The sequence below is a fragment of the Leiobunum rupestre genome, chromosome 6 (assembly GCF_980474605.1).
Source record: "Leiobunum rupestre chromosome 6, qqLeiRupe1.1.hap1, whole genome shotgun sequence".
Taxonomy (NCBI): domain Eukaryota; kingdom Metazoa; phylum Arthropoda; class Arachnida; order Opiliones; family Sclerosomatidae; genus Leiobunum; species Leiobunum rupestre.
This window is the reverse complement of record NC_143389.1, coordinates 41,719,449-41,736,153: the sequence shown is the minus strand read 5'-3', so window position 1 is coordinate 41,736,153 and position 16,705 is coordinate 41,719,449. Positions and strand designations below refer to the sequence as shown.

Sequence of the window (16,705 nt, the reverse complement as noted above, 5' to 3'; positions counted from 1 at the left end):
CCATCGTTAGTATCTAGAAATAGGGCTAGATAAATGCTTAAATTTGATTGGTTGGACCTGCTACAACGAGGTGCGAAAAGGGAGGAGTTACCTGAAATTCGGGTTGAATTTATCAAATGATTTTGCGGCCCTTTAACTGACCGATATACGTTGTAATTTCCTTTGAGGTATAATGGTCAATTGGTCATGGCCGCTATTTAAGTACGAGGAGCTCAACTTCAAGGATCATAAATTATATTAATTATCTTGTATTAAACTAAAGTGAAATGGATTTAAGTTAAGAGGTCTATTGACTTATCCAATGATTTCATCAAACGAAGTCTTAAGCAATTAAATCGAAAATTAAATCGAAAATTAGTAGAGCAAGAATAGTACAATATGACGCGGGGATCGTACAATTAAAATATAAGACGAAGCGTCACAATGTTAGATGGTTCCATAAATTTACTGCTTATTTTATCTCAACGTTTCGCCATAATTTAATAAATTTAGTTTCATATTCTTTCGTAACTAAATAATCAAAGGGAAAAGATGGACGATTATTTAAAATTAAATACAAAAATGCGAGGGCTGAGAAACCCAAGTTTTGAAATTGTCAGTTTTTAAGAAATTATAGTCCCCCTCCCCCCCTTTCCCTCGCAAAATTCTTTTCGGAGTTTCAATCGGTATCTAGCATATTATTTGATAGAAATTTAGGTGCCCCCTGAAGCATGTGGCAATCCCGGTGGCTAAAAGCCACCTCATTTTATTTTCGTATATTTTTTATAAGCCACCTCATTTTATTTTCGTATATTTTTTAATAAAAACTTAGGATTAAATGTGGTCAGAGGGTTATGCCAATATAGTTTAGGGTTTCATTTAAAAATATGCGAAAATTATCAATTATGGAAGAAGTGAAAAAGGCGATTTCGTAAGTGTAAAGCTTTCAATTTCATCATGAAATTAAATTTTCACACCCTAATAGCCGTGGTTATAAGGAAATTACAATGACGTCAATTCGTGGGAGAATCACACTCCGAAAAAAGTAATATATAATTTTTTATTATTTTGTCAAATATGGTTACAAATGCGTATACACATGTTAATAACTTATGTACAAAGAGTTATGGTTCGGAGGCGCTTTCAAGGTCGCGCCAACAACCCTTGATTCCTCTTTTGAAATATATGTACCGTGTTATGATTTATGTAAATGGACTCGGCCCAGGCTGTACCGGTACTTCACCTGGAGTAGGAGGGGTAGGCGCAAGTCCTTTTGCGGTCGTAGCCCGATTTGGAACCAATCGCGACGCAGCATTTCTGAGGATAAGGACAGTCGTTGTCCACCTCGCAGTAAGAACCTCCTCCTTGACCAGCGGCGCCGGTCAAATATCTGGGACAGTAGCCTGGTCGACCTAAATTTTAAATGAATGTATGAATTAAAAACCTGTAAATGTAAATCCGAGAAATAAAATAATTCGATGACATCACCGTGTCATGGCCGTCATTTTAACGCCTCGCTTAATTTATTTTTCGTAATATTTTAAATAATTCAAATGGAAATTAAGTAACAGTCGGAGGATGAGATAAATCTTCGGCTTTCGTTACAACACGTTTGGCGTTAAATGATGAATATCTTGCCTGTTATATAATTGAATAATTCGGTTCAAGGACGGAAAACATTGCGTTTCAAGATTATCGCCTCGCTTGGTCAAATCTTCACGAGAAATAATTGGGACTTTTAATTTTTTGACACTCGAGAGTTCTTTCCCGCCACGCTGTCGTGATCTACTACTATCTGGAAACCTATTGATTTTACATTTCAACACGCAATTTTTCTATTAAAATACCAAATTTTCACTTAAAACAAGTGGTCGATTTTAGATTTTAATTAGTATCGCTCAATATGAAGCCGTTTTACTTACAAGGAGACAACCCGAAGTGTAACCCACCGATTTTGTTCAAACTCGGGGGATTGGTAGACCTTCATGTATCATGAAAAATCCTAAAGGGAATTTATTCAATGGGCAACCGTTTTGCCATGGCAACGAAAAATGTTTTTGACAACAACAAATGGAAATTTTCCCGTTGAAAATAACATGGGATTCTGACCTATTCCTAGGGCCCCCCTGTGAAAAATTTGAACAAATTTCAAAATTTAGAAAATGCCAAAAAAAGAAAAAATAAATAAAAATTGACAATAAAAACATCAAAATTGATCAACTTTTGATCAATTTGAGTTCAAAATCCCATGTTATTTTCAATGGGAAAATTGTATATTTTGTATTATCAAAAACATTTTTCATTGCCATGGCAAAACGGTTGCCCATTGAATAAATTCCCTTTAAGATTTTTCATCATACATGAACGTCTACCAATTCCCAGAGTTTGAACAAAATCGGTGCGTTACACCTCGGGTCGTCTACTTGTTAGTTAAGGGATCGCAATTGAGTTTAATTATAACATAAATCTAGTCTATATTAAATCGGACTTTAATTACGGAGGCTAATTAATAATAATAAATAAATAATAGTTAAAATCAAATATTTCGTAATATTGAATAAAAGAAAACGGGGTCGAAATTAGATTAAGTAAAGGCGCTAAGCACACAGGCGTAGCGTGATTTTAGGGGCCCTCGGATTTCGTGGACAACATGGGGCCACTAAAATCGGGGGCCCTAGTCTGGCCCTACATAATAGCCAAAATCTAAAGAAATTTAAATAACAAACTACCATAATCGGCGAGATTATCAGCGAGACATACCAGACGTTAACACGATTACTAAACAGCAAAAAAAACTTTGCGAAATACCGATGTTACAAAGCTTAATCGCCATAAATTTGGGAATAAATGCGTGTTCGAATAGCTGAAGCGTATCAAGCGTGGAAATTTAAGCGCGAATCTGGTGAAAGGGAAACACCTTCCTGTCGATATTAGCATTCGCGACACGGGTTTCTTCCGGGTCGCGCGCTGGACGAGAGTGACATTTATCGCGGCCATTAGTTGGCATTTGGCACAAGGGTCCTTTACGCCTTGGGCCATTCCATTTTAAAATCTCGCTAACATTGAGGCAAGGGTTGGACGACGATGTGATCGGCCAATCGAAACGGGCGCAAACCAAAAGCCTCTAATATTTAACCGCGATTTCGTATACATTACCTAACTTAGGTGATTAAGTTTAAACTAATGGACGAATAGTTAATTTGAAGCCGTAGAAAGATAGCTACGGGACAGCGACAGAGACCTAAATAAGAGGTATCAAGATACTCTATGGTATAATTAGAGACTATAACTTAGTTTCAAATCTAGGTATCTCGACTTACGCGAATTCATTATTTGGGCGTTTTTCAATGGAGAATTTCAATCTTTGATTATATCAAGAATGTATTTATCGGTACTTAGGGTGTTGGGACGATACGCGAATCTTCCCCGGCATGAATTGGGGGGTAAAAGTCAGTTTTAGCGATCCAATGAAATACCATGGTGGTTTGATTTCAATTTAGGGGCAAAGAAGTTTACTCTAGGGGGATTTGGATCAGCGCTTAAAGTCGTCTCGAAATAGAAATAAATATTAAGAATTTAAAAAATAGCGTTCAAAGTTATAGTTTTTTACCATTTCTTAAAATCACGATGCAATATTTTTTTTTTAATTTCATTTCTGAGATACCTGATTTTGAAACTAAGGTTACAGAAGCAATTATATAATGTTCTGACCTAGAAATCTGCATAATTTAAGGCTTGGAAGGTTTGTCAGCGGCAATACTAAAACTAGGCTTCTTCTAATCGTTAAAGGTAGTTTTCCCGTGGCGACCAATGTTAGCCCCCCCCCCTTTCCATACATTATTCCTCCTTAAACCTATTAATGTTGGCTTACGGAACTAAATAATCGTAAACTTACAATCACTATCGGGTATCCCAATAGCGGGTGGTGGTCTCCAAGATTTCCCTCCCGTTGTTGGTGGTAGGATTTGAATGGGTGGCCTCGGTGGTAATATTTGAACTGGAGGTCTCGGTGGTAAAATGTGTATGGGCGGTTGTGGTCTGGGAGGTAGTATTTGAACGGGTGGTACAATAGGGCGAGAGGGAAGTGGAGGGGCGTCGATGCACCTGCTTAAGAGTTCCGCGGTCAGAGTTTGGCACTTGGGACCGAATTTGGTCATGGCGCAGCAGGAACGCATCCCGCATTGCGAGGAATCGTAGCACGAGGTTCCGCTGTCAGTTGGGTACGTAATACCTCCTCCTCCAGGATAGATACCACCCGGGTACCACCCTCCTCCTCCTCCTCCTCCTCCGATACTTTTACCGGTTTGCGGGACGCCCAAATCGCCGAAGCTGCCTCCGAAACTTCCTGGTTGGTATTTATGGCCAAACTTTCCGCCAAACCCTCCTCCGAATCCGCCTTTGTTGAACTTGGAAAATTTCCCGTGTCCGCTGGATGGCCAGTAGATGGCGGGCATAGCGATGCCGCCACCTCCCATCATTCCTTTCAACCCGGAAAACTTGCTCTTGATTTTGCTCTTCAGTCCGCTAAGTAGACCCTTTTTATAACCTCCGTCACCTCCACCGCCGCCTCCAAACCCGGAACCCGCGGGTACGTAGACGGGGTACGGCATCGGAACAACGTTTCCCGAAGTGCCCCATGATTTCCCGCCAGTGGGATAGGAAGGAAAGATATTCGGAGTCGAGGGATAGGAGATTCCAGGGTAAATACTACCACCACCGCTGGGGTATCCAAATCCGGCTTTCCAGGATTTTCCTCCGCTCGGGGGAATTACCGGAAGTGGTCTAGGAGGTGGTGGTGGAAATGGATAGAATCCTCCTAAAGACGGTGGTTTTCCATCGTTTAGGCAACTGATCTGAAACGGGAAAGTAAAAACACCGCCTTGAATTATCGGCTCCCCCGACGCGTTACTTCAACGGGATAAATCTAACGAGTATATAAATGTTTTTCTTTTCCTTGTCAAATTAAAAATAAATAACTGGATTTCAACAAACATTAGAGACATCTATACGTTGGGTAAAAAACCTACTCACGCGAAAAACGCACATTTTGGTCCATTAACTTCGAAGATACGACAAAAACATTGTAAAAACGTAAATGAGCTTGGCTAAAATTTCTTCATACGTAAACACGCTCGTACGTAAATCATTGTAACCCGTTTAAACTTTAAAATCCAGAGATAAGAGAGAGAGAGAGAGAGAGAGAGAGAGAGAGAGAGAGAGAGAGAGAGAGAGAGAGAGTGACGCTAAGCGTTTAAAGACAATTATTTATCGTTTTATTTCAGTGCCAGTACTATTTTTCTCCGAATGATATCACGCGGTTACGATTCATTTCCTTGAAAATATACCGATAGATTATGTTTAAAAGGTAGTAACTGCAAAACCGCGAATAAACCGAGATCCATCGTACCTGATTGATTCCCCAAGAGGCCAAGAAGCTCGTCAGGAAGAGAACGTGGCAAAGTCGTCGAGGCGCTCGGAGGAGTCTTCCGAAAGCGTCTCTTCCAAATGTCTCCATCATCTCGTATGAACTCTTCCGACATCGACCTATGCTAGTTAATATAGCAGCGGGGGGCCGACCAGAACAGAAAGAGCCCTCCGAAATCCCCAAATATCCCCCATCCCTCTAGCGACGAAAAGAAGCCACGGTGGACCCGTCGGTACCCCTAAAACCTTAATACTGGCGCTAATCGTTCGGGAAAAGTCACAAACCCCCGCCCCAACCGAGAGAGACGCGCCAAAAAGGAGATCCTCAAGGTGTCACTAGGTCAACGACGTTTAACCGCGAGATGCCATACAGCCAGGAACTTGCACGTACGAAGCGAGGACACTTTTGTTTGGCGTTACAACCGTCGACGCTCAAATGTTTCTGGGTATAGGTCAAATATGAAGACAGGAAATACTTATGGGCTATATGGTGGAATGTTTCGCGAAAGCGGGGGCGTACGTTCTTGTTTAAGTTTCGCGTCTATCGGATAACTATCTGTATACGCAAGAAAGTGCCCGTGCTGATTGGAGTTGTTAAATTAGCCTAAAGAAAACTAACGGTGAATCGCGAATGCCACAGGCTACTTGGAAAACATTCCTACAAACGATTCTTTTTTTCCACGACTTTGACCATGATTTGCCTAATTTTCCAATGGGTTTATCTCATGGTATTTTCCAAGAATATAATTCGTGGTTTTCAATTTATGAAACGTTTGTGAAAGCGACAATTTTCCTAAGAGTAAATCTGCGGGTAATCTACAAACGTAATTCGTGCTTAATGATAAACAAAAGTTGAACTATATAACTCGGCTGTTCGGGTTTTTTTTTTGGGGGGGGGGGGGTATAAGTGAGACAAAAGATGTCCCGGTTAAGACATACACTCCTTTCCTTTGTCGAGTTCGCGGACCGTCAGAGAAGGTTTCTTATGTAATTAGAACGGAGGCTGAGAAATGGAAGAAATTAGCATCGGCAACAACCCACGCGACCGCGGATGCAATCGATACCGAGAAAACAACAATAGAGACGCGTGTGGGCACCGAAAATGGAACAGGCCGACGGAAAGACGGTCTCGAAGGACGATATACGTTCATTACGACAAAATTAACACGGTTATAAATAACCACAAATACAAATCTCCGATCCAACCATTGACGACGAGAAAATCCGCTGGTAAGAGAGGAAACGTACCCCGTAAACCCGGGTCGCGTCAAATATTTCAGGGTCGCTGGGTTAGTAGGAACTGAGGCGGAAATCTCAAAGGGAGAAATAGCAACGGGTGGCGCCGGGGATATCTACGTACCAGCCCTCCGCTTTCGCTACCAACAAAGTCGGTAACTCCAACCCATTCCGTACCCATTCCGTATGAAATGGATCATAACGATCTGGTAGCGAGACCAATTACGGCTGGGGAAGTACTTTCCCAACGCCTTTGAAAATCGAATCCAGCGCCGTTAAGAGCGTTATATACGACGCGAAGATTTTGGGAATACCAGGCCCTCGTCGTGGCCTATTTAGGATCTTATTTAAGGATTTATCCCTCTTCAAACAGAAGCGACAGGAGCGATTTCGCGGAGTACAATGAGTACGCCAAGATGAAACTCGGTCGCCGCCCCGTTCTCTTACGCACCAGCCAATTCCTCGCGTTGTATACCAACTCGCGTTATTTCGCTCAGTGGGTCGACGAACTCTAACCTTGATTCTATTCGTATTTGGTATACCGAAGGCAAACACGAAGAAGAAAAAAAGAGTTTAATACTTAGTGCCTAATTTTTCTAACGGGGTTTACTACCCTCACTTAGCGTAAAGTAAGATGTAGGCTTTTAAATACACATTTCGCGGAAAAAAGTTATTCGTTTTGAAATTCTTCTTTCTCGATGATCTTAAAAAAACCCGCCCTTTCTTACCAGTAATTAAGAACAGGAAGGGAAAATACAAAATACTAAAACTAAAAGCTTTGGCAATTTGGTAAAACCGTTGTCTCAGTGAATCCCTGTGGTTAAACGGGTAAATTTACGACTGTAAATGTAAAAAGGTTCACCGAATACTTGAATATTTAAATGCCAAATTTCCCCTTCGAAACTAACTTTAATTTTTTTCCAGCAGTTTTTTAAAAAAAGTGAAAGGTTAGGTTGCTTATAATTCATTTACAAATTTAAAATCGGATTGAAACCAGCTTGATAACTTTCGAATTGAATTTGTTTCGCGTTATTTTATACAAAGTATAACCGGCAACACTGATATCACGGTTGATTATTAGTACGCAATATAATAACTTTGCACCAATGGTCATTTTTGGTATTTTATAAATTACCAAAAGGTCAATATTTTGTTAATAGGGAAGCACCGTAAAATGGGCCTATTTTTCTAATATCGGCATCGGCCAATATCGGCTTAAGTGTGTAAACAAATAAAAAACAACGATATTGGATGTGTGATAGAACATATGCATCATGTAAAATGAAAATAAAATATTCGGTTGCAAACGTGTGATAGAACATATGCATAATGTAAAATGAAAATAAACATATTCGGTTGCAAACGTGTGATAGAACATATGCATCATGTAAAATGAAAATAAACATATTCGGTTGCAAACGTTTTTTAATGAAAAATTTGAATAAAATGTTATGACAGTGTACTGAGATGTCTTTTACAATGATTTTATCATATACAGTATTGTTATGATAAGTAACTTTGTTAATATTATCGGCCACGAATAGTCGATATATCGGTGCATCCCTACTTGTGTATATCAAATATATCAATATTATAAATGGAATATTAACAGAACAATGAGAAATCGTTATTTCATTGTTTACAACATTTGGTTTGTTTGAAACCTATAACGGTTTCGCACTTATCTTTAAATCTTTAAAATCTGGCCAAAATATTCATATACACAGGAGCCTGTGGGTACATGGGACGGATTTTCCAAAATCCCCACCTGCATTCACCGCTAGGTGAGCGACTATGGCGGACTTAGTGAGCGGAAATGGCTGTGCCCAAAAAAGTCCAAAGGGAACTAACACTCCGTAGCTTTGACTGTGGCCGCCATGTTGGGTAGAATTTTTTTCAATAGAAACAAGTCGGCCCAGGCCGTAATATTAGTTCCACATCGGCGTATTCGGGTGGGCAAACCCAAACACCCTTAGTAGACACAGGGAGGCAAACTAATACAAAAGCTGTTGAGGCCATGTGATTTCCTATCGTTTGATATATAAATTGCCATCTAAACAACAGGGGGAGGCATAGGGGTAACATAAAATCCAGACTGGCAGTGTGCTTCAAAACCAGTTTTTTGTGACCCCTATGCCTTCCCCTGTTGTGAGTGAGGGATCCCTTTAAAGAGTGGATGCCGCCCACCATCAGGATACCCGGGTAGGCAAACCAATACAAAAGCTGTTGAGGCCATGTGATTTCCTATCGTTCGATATATAAAATACCATCCTAAGTTGAAGGATTAAAACTTGGGCGCCACCCACCATCAGGATACCCGGGTAGGCAAACCAATACAAAAGCTGTTGAGGCCATGTGATTACCTATCGTTCGATATATAAAATACCATCCTAAGTTGAAGGATTAAAACTTGGGCGCCACCCACCATCAGGATACCCGGGTAGGCAAACCAATACAAAAGCTGTTGAGGCCATGTGATTACCTATCGTTCGATATATAAAATACCATCCTAAGTTGAAGGATTAAAACTTGGGCGCCACCCACCATCAGGATACCCGGGTAGGCAAACCAATACAAAAGCTGTTGAGGCCATGTGATTACCTATCGTTCGATATATAAAATACCATCCTAAGTTGAAGGATTAAAACTTGGGCGCCACCCACCATCAGGATACCCGGGTAGGCAAACCAATACAAAAGCTGTTGAGGCCATGTGATTACCTATCGTTCGATATATAAAATACCATCCTAAGTTGAAGGATTAAAACTTGGGCGCCACCCACCATCAGGATACCCGGGTAGGCAAACCAATACAAAAGCTGCTGAGGCCATGTGATTACCTATCGTTCGATATATAAAATACCATCCTAAGTTGAAGGATTAAAACTTGGGCGCCACCCACCATCAGGATACCCGGGTAGGCAAACCAATACAAAAGCTGTTGAGGCCATGTGATTACCTATCGTTCGATATATAAAATACCATCCTAAGTTGAAGGATTAAAACTTGGGCGCCACCCACCATCAGGATACCCGGGTAGGCAAACCAATACAAAAGCTGTTGAGGCCATGTGATTACCTATCGTTCGATATATAAAATACCATCCTAAGTTGAAGGATTAAAACTTGGGCGCCACCCACCATCAGGATACCCGGGTAGGCAAACCAATACAAAAGCTGTTGAGGCCATGTGATTACCTATCGTTCGATATATAAAATACCATCCTAAGTTGAAGGATTAAAACTTGGGCGCCACCCACCATCAGGATACCCGGGTAGGCAAACCAATACAAAAGCTGTTGAGGCCATGTGATTACCTATCGTTCGATATATAAAATACCATCCTAAGTTGAAGGATTAAAACTTGGGCGCCACCCACCATCAGGATACGCGGGTAGGCAAACCAATACAAAAGCTGTTGAGGCCATGTGATTACCTATCGTTCGATATATAAAATACCATCCTAAGTTGAAGGATTAAAACTTGGGCGCCACCCACCATCAGGATACCCGGGTAGGCAAACCAATACAAAAGCTGTTGAGGCCATGTGATTACCTATCGTTCGATATATAAAATACCATCCTAAGTTGAAGGATTAAAACTTGGGCGCCACCCACCATCAGGATACGCGGGTAGGCAAACCAATACAAAAGCTGTTGAGGCCATGTGATTACCTATCGTTCGATATATAAAATACCATCCTAAGTTGAAGGATTAAAACTTGGGCGCCACCCACCATCAGGATACGCGGGTGGGCAAACCAATACAAAAGCTGCTGAGGCCATGTGATTACCTATCGTTCGATATATAAAATACCATCCTAAGTTGAAGGATTAAAACTTGGGCGCCACCCACCATCAGGATACGCGGGTAGGCAAACCAATACAAAAGCTGTTGAGGCCATGTGATTACCTATCGTTCGATATATAAAATACCATCCTAAGTTGAAGGATTAAAACTTGGGCGCCACCCACCATCAGGATACGCGGGTAGGCAAACCAATACAAAAGCTGTTGAGGCCATGTGATTACCTATCGTTCGATATATAAAATACCATCCTAAGTTGAAGGATTAAAACTTGGGCGCCACCCACCATCAGGATACGCGGGTGGGCAAACCAATACAAAAGCTGCTGAGGCCATGTGATTACCTATCGTTCGATATATAAAATACCATCCTAAGTTGAAGGATTAAAACTTGGGCGCCACCCACCATCAGGATACGCGGGTAGGGAAACCAATACAAAAGCTGTTGAGGCCATGTGATTACCTATCGTTCGATATATAAAATACCATCCTAAGTTGAAGGATTAAAACTTGGGCGCCACCCACCATCAGGATACGCGGGTAGGCAAACCAATACAAAAGCTGTTGAGGCCATGTGATTACCTATCGTTCGATATATAAAATACCATCCTAAGTTGAAGGATTAAAACTTGGGCGCCACCCACCATCAGGATACGCGGGTGGGCAAACCAATACAAAAGCTGCTGAGGCCATGTGATTACCTATCGTTCGATATATAAAATACCATCCTAAGTTGAAGGATTAAAACTTGGGCGCCACCCACCATCAGGATACGCGGGTAGGCAAACCAATACAAAAGCTGTTGAGGCCATGTGATTACCTATCGTTCGATATATAAAATACCATCCTAAGTTGAAGGATTAAAACTTGGGCGCCACCCACCATCAGGATACGCGGGTGGGCAAACCAATACAAAAGCTGCTGAGGCCATGTGATTACCTATCGTTCGATATATAAAATACCATCCTAAGTTGAAGGATTAAAACTTGGGCGCCACCCACCATCAGGATACGCGGGTAGGCAAACCAATACAAAAGCTGTTGAGGCCATGTGATTACCTATCGTTCGATATATAAAATACCATCCTAAGTTGAAGGATTAAAACTTGGGCGCCACCCACCATCAGGATACGCGGGTAGGCAAACCAATACAAAAGCTGTTGAGTCCATGTGATTACCTATCGTTCGATATATAAAATACCATCCTAAGTTGAAGGATTAAAACTTGGGCGCCACCCACCATCAGGATACGCGGGTGGGCAAACCAATACAAAAGCTGCTGAGGCCATGTGATTACCTATCGTTCGATATATAAAATACCATCCTAAGTTGAAGGATTAAAACTTGGGCGCCACCCACCATCAGGATACGCGGGTAGGCAAACCAATACAAAAGCTGTTGAGGCCATGTGATTACCTATCGTTCGATATATAAAATACCATCCTAAGTTGAAGGATTAAAACTTGGGCGCCACCCACCATCAGGATACGCGGGTAGGCAAACCAATACAAAAGCTGTTGAGGCCATGTGATTACCTATCGTTCGATATATAAAATACCATCCTAAGTTGAAGGATTAAAACTTGGGCGCCACCCACCATCAGGATACGCGGGTGGGCAAACCAATACAAAAGCTGCTGAGGCCATGTGATTACCTATCGTTCGATATATAAAATACCATCCTAAGTTGAAGGATTAAAACTTGGGCGCCACCCACCATCAGGATACGCGGGTAGGCAAACCAATACAAAAGCTGTTGAGGCCATGTGATTACCTATCGTTCGATATATAAAATACCATCCTAAGTTGAAGGATTAAAACTTGGGCGCCACCCACCATCAGGATACGCGGGTGGGCAAACCAATACAAAAGCTGCTGAGGCCATGTGATTACCTATCGTTCGATATATAAAATACCATCCTAAGTTGAAGGATTAAAACTTGGGAACTAAAAACCATGGGTGACGTCGTGTGACGTAGAACTGTTAGCTTCCTATAGTCTTTAAATTATTACACAATAAATATTTATTTTTATTCTTACATGTATTAAATAAAAAAACATTCTTAATAATTCGATCTGTTGCGGCAATAACATGATATTTTTAAATAATTACATTAACAAATACATTAATTATTAGAGCGTGGTTAGTAGTTATATAAACATAGATATTAAATACTCGATAACCAAAGCCGGAGTTTCAGTGTACACATCCTTGCTCGTTCTAATATAAGGCGTTCTTATACGAAAAGTAACGAAAGTTACTGTGTCCGCTTTATTCACCTAAAGCATTAGCCATTCAGGCGTTTAACAACAACGGAATTTGAAGGCTGATATAGAGATTAAGAGCGCGTAAAATTAATTTCCAAGTGACTTAAGGATATTCGATTTATTCTACGGCTTACTCAAGTTAATAATCATTTCAATGTTAAGTAACAACCAATGAATGAATTAGTTACGCATGACGTAAGACGGACGAAGCATTAAAAGGGCCGCGAAAACATCAGGCCCGACAAGAGAGGGGAAAGCAGCAGTGGCGACGCTAAGGGGGGGTGGAGGGGGCGGTCCGCCCCGGGTGACACCCATTTGGGCGTGATTTGGGGGTGACACCCGACCGTGAAAACACAAACTATAGATACTAGTAAGTAGCCCACCATGATATCCGCCCCGGGTGTCACCCGTGCTAGCTACGCCACTGGAAAGCAGCACAAATTTCCGGGGCCCGTGCAGCTTAGGGACCCGGTTTTAAATAAACGAAATATAATTATCCCAGGTTTCTTGGGACCGGAATTATTATTTTAATAATAATAATAATAATCAGCTAGGCTTATACCCAAGGAGATTTTTATACCATTAATCCAGGTGACCCTGAGAATAATTTGAAAAATTAGTCCAGAATTTGACCGATACCAGAAACGACCAATAAAAGTTTGACATTTTTCAAACCCTATTTCTGTTTGTTAGACAGTTTAAGTTACTCAACGAAAACGTGTAGGGGTACTTGTAGCTGAGTGTAGACGTAGCTTCATTCTGTACAGTCTACTCTCCTAAAAGTTACCCCGTTCACGTTTAAAAGAGAGTGGCTTAACCTCTCTAATATCGTTAAGACTCGGGCACCACAAAAAAAAATGAGAAGTTATAAACTAATTTATTAATTTAAAAAACGTAATTTGTACAAAAAATACACATGTATGACATATGTTTATACAGGAACTGAAAAAGTATTCTTCAAAGAGATCCGTTAGCTTCGATGGTCTTTATCATGTCTTCACATTTCGCCCACAATTTTAAGCCATTGGTGGGAGAAGTGGCCTTCGGGTGAATCCAATCGGGTTTGCAATCGACGAAGTACTTGCCGTTAACGCCTTCCACTTCTTCGGAGACGGCCTGGTAGATGACGGTTTGCGCTCCTTGTTTGGCTGACTTGGCGAACCAGTACATTAAGGGAATGATAACGTATTTTGTGTACCAGTGTCCGTTTCGGGCAATAGCGGTGTACACGGCTCCGGGGTGGACGGCGTTCGACGTGACGCCACTTCCTTGGAGACGACGAGCAAGTTCTTGGGAATGCAGCAAGTTAAGCAGCTTCGTGGCGCAATAAACCCAATAGGGGTCCCTGTATCTCTTCTCCAAATTGAGATTGTCCAAATCAAAAGGAGCCCAGATGTGGGTAATGGAGGATACCATCACAATTCTCGCGTTACCAGTCTTCTTCATCAAGTCCAGCAACAGGTTAACCAGGAGAAAATGTCCCAGATGATTGCAAGCAAACTGAATTTCAGTGTTTTCTTCCGTCAACTCGCGTTTGCCTATAACAAGTTAATACGTTACGTAGGTTTTCATTTGACCTTAAAAATAAAAGTTAAAGACGGTAAAGTAAAAAGTTCTCTTACCAGGTAAAGGACTCATACCAGCGTTACAAATCAGCACATCCAATCGTTCCTCTTGTGATAGAAAGTCTTTGACAAAGGCTCGAACTGATTTCGTGGAACTAAGGTCGAGTTTCCGGACGTGCAGGTCAGTATGACCCGTCGTCTTCGTGATATCATCCTTGGCTTTGAGCCCTCGGTCGACGCTTCGACAAGCCATGATAATTCTGGCTCCCCTACGCGCCAAGTCCCTGGTCGTCTCTAGGCCAATTCCAGAATTGGCTCCCGTTACGATGACCGTTTTGCCTTCCATCCGCCGACGACTGTGGCATTTGCCCTCGCATTTCTTCAAGTAGATCTTAAACAAGACCAACAGAGACGCGATGATCGCGAGCGCGTACATTTCTGTGGCAATTTGCGACTACGCGAAACGAAATTAAAACGAGAGGCTTTTTCACTCTCCTCAGCTCGGACGGCCCCGTTAAATTAAAATTTCTCCACTCGGTTTACCGAGAAAGGGGGACGAACCGAAAAAACTGGCGGCCAATAGAGCTGGTCTGGTTTTCACTAAGTCAGAAACAAAGTGACGGCGAGGCTCGACGCAAAAACATTGTGTAAGCGTAAGCAGCCGAGATTTCAAAAGTTTACGCTCACCGTCGCGGAGTTTATGACCTAGTGAAAACCAGCTTTTAAAAATCCGCCGTTCAACCAACCGAAACAGTCGATAAAAGATATTTTCTTGTATAGATACAAATATACAAAACAATACTAGTTTTCTCTAGATATGATAAAAATAAAATGACGTTGACCCTACTCAAGTCATTTTTAAACATTTCTTATTCAAAGCGGCTTGTATTTTTGCGTGATTATATTATTTAGAATTAGGGTATTTTCTAATATATTATTCAATGAAGATGAAATAAAATGGTCATATATACTTATTAAACAGTGATACTGGGAATCAGGGATACGATTTTAGATTTCATCTACAGTATGATAGAAGTGGGGCTTTTGAGTTTTTAGTGAAAACAAGGACATTTGGGTACACAAAATCAAAATGTGTTGGGAATAACTAAAATGTATTAGCCGGGAAAATGCCCAATATGTGGGCCCACGAGTGACCAAAATTGAGACAAGGACAGAAATGGCATGATTTCAGCTTTTTATTGATGTATCATTTCCCTTTCTATCGATACGGTTACAATATCACCTATCGAGTGATGAATAATTTTTCTTTCACTCGCTGCCAGACAACTACGCTGTTGATTGCCGATCTTTTCGTTGACGATTTTAAGGTCAAAAATAAAATATTTGGAGATAGATGGCGCATGTTTCTTTATCTACAATTTGACGAGTACTAAATTCAAATATCATAATAGTGCGTACGCAAATTGTGGGACCCCGAGAATAAACGTAGTGCGAAATTGACGAAGGCCAGCTAAGAATATAATTTTCAACCAATGGTACTTAATTTAAGAAATCTATGGTGTTTTTCAGTTGAAAATTGCTAAAAACAAAATCCAAAAAGCACTAAAATCAGATAGGTAAATTACTAACTTCCGTTCAGATTTCCAAAATTTCAAATGGGTTTGATAGACTGTCGATTGATGTATCATTTACCATTTTACCACAAACGGTTCAAGAGTAATCACACAATCCATGAACCCTAAGAACAGCGGCGGCAGCGTAGCCTACACAATATGTGAAAGTAATTATACACACAAATCTTTAGGGATTGGGATTGTGTATAAAGGCGATAAATTACTAAATGAAAACCATACCGACATCTATCATGCGTGGGATAAAATAATAATAATAATAATAATCAGCTAATCTAATACCCAAGGCACCACCTTAGGCCTAAGTCATAAAGCAACTTTTAAAGCCATTAATTCAGGTGACTGGGTTACAATGCATAGGAGGGTGGTGGCAAGCCCTTCAAAGCTAAGTTGGAAGAAGAACTAGAATTACTAAAAGTTGATAATTTTACCCAAAAACCCAGATCCACAAAACTCTTCAAAATTGCCAATTATCTTTTCAAATCACTACAAAATTGATGAAACATTAAAAAAAATAATCCAATACCATTATAAACGTATGCTTAATACAGTCATATTTTAACCCAAGTTACGTTTATAAAGAAGAGCCACGCATGGATTTTAAATAATTTATTTAATTGGGGTGTATGGAGCTTTCAACTCTGAGGTCTTCTTTGTTGTTACTCTGTTAAATTTTTTAAATCCATGCGTATCTCTTCTTTATAAATTTTGTAATTAACCCTTACCATGGATGATTCTAAAAGTTTTAAAATTTATCAAGTTACATTTCTTAATTTTAATCACATATTAATAACAGAATACAGCTCTGTCAGTTTTATTTAGTATTACTGACATAACTA

General features: G+C 40.6%; 2 protein-coding genes across 2 annotated transcripts; both read right to left on the bottom strand.

Annotated features, from left to right (window-relative positions):
• Window positions 1-996: 996 nt before the first annotated feature.
• On the bottom strand, window positions 997-5,051 carry LOC149940999 (uncharacterized). The gene is made up of 3 exons (XM_090178691.1): window positions 5,024-5,051; window positions 3,875-4,832; window positions 997-1,391 (listed from the first exon to the last, which is right to left on the bottom strand). Exons 1-3 carry the CDS (start codon window positions 5,033-5,035, stop codon window positions 1,219-1,221), a joined length of 1,143 nt encoding a protein of 380 aa, XP_090034817.1. The 5' UTR covers window positions 5,036-5,051; the 3' UTR covers window positions 997-1,218.
• An 8,560-nt stretch (window positions 5,052-13,611) lies between these two features.
• Window positions 13,612-14,977, bottom strand: LOC149940998 (retinol dehydrogenase 12-like). Its single transcript, XM_090178231.1, has 2 exons — window positions 14,332-14,977; window positions 13,612-14,247 (listed from the first exon to the last, which is right to left on the bottom strand). Exons 1-2 carry the CDS (start codon window positions 14,708-14,710, stop codon window positions 13,667-13,669), a joined length of 960 nt encoding a protein of 319 aa, XP_090034357.1. The 5' UTR covers window positions 14,711-14,977; the 3' UTR covers window positions 13,612-13,666.
• Window positions 14,978-16,705: the final 1,728 nt, after the last annotated feature.

Bases quoted from the DNA above. Each gene is read 5' to 3' on its own strand.
- LOC149940998 (XM_090178231.1), bottom strand. From the start codon at position 14,710: ATGTACGCGCTCGCGATCATCGCGTCTCTGTTGGTCTTGTTTAAGATC. The intron at 14,248-14,331 runs GTAAGAGAACTT...AACTTGTTATAG, and splicing joins TGGTATGAGTCCTTTACCTG to GCAAACGCGAGTTGACGGAA.
- LOC149940999 (XM_090178691.1), bottom strand. The intron at 1,392-3,874 runs GTAAGTTTACGA...TTTAAAATTTAG, and splicing joins TGGGATACCCGATAGTGATT to GTCGACCAGGCTACTGTCCC.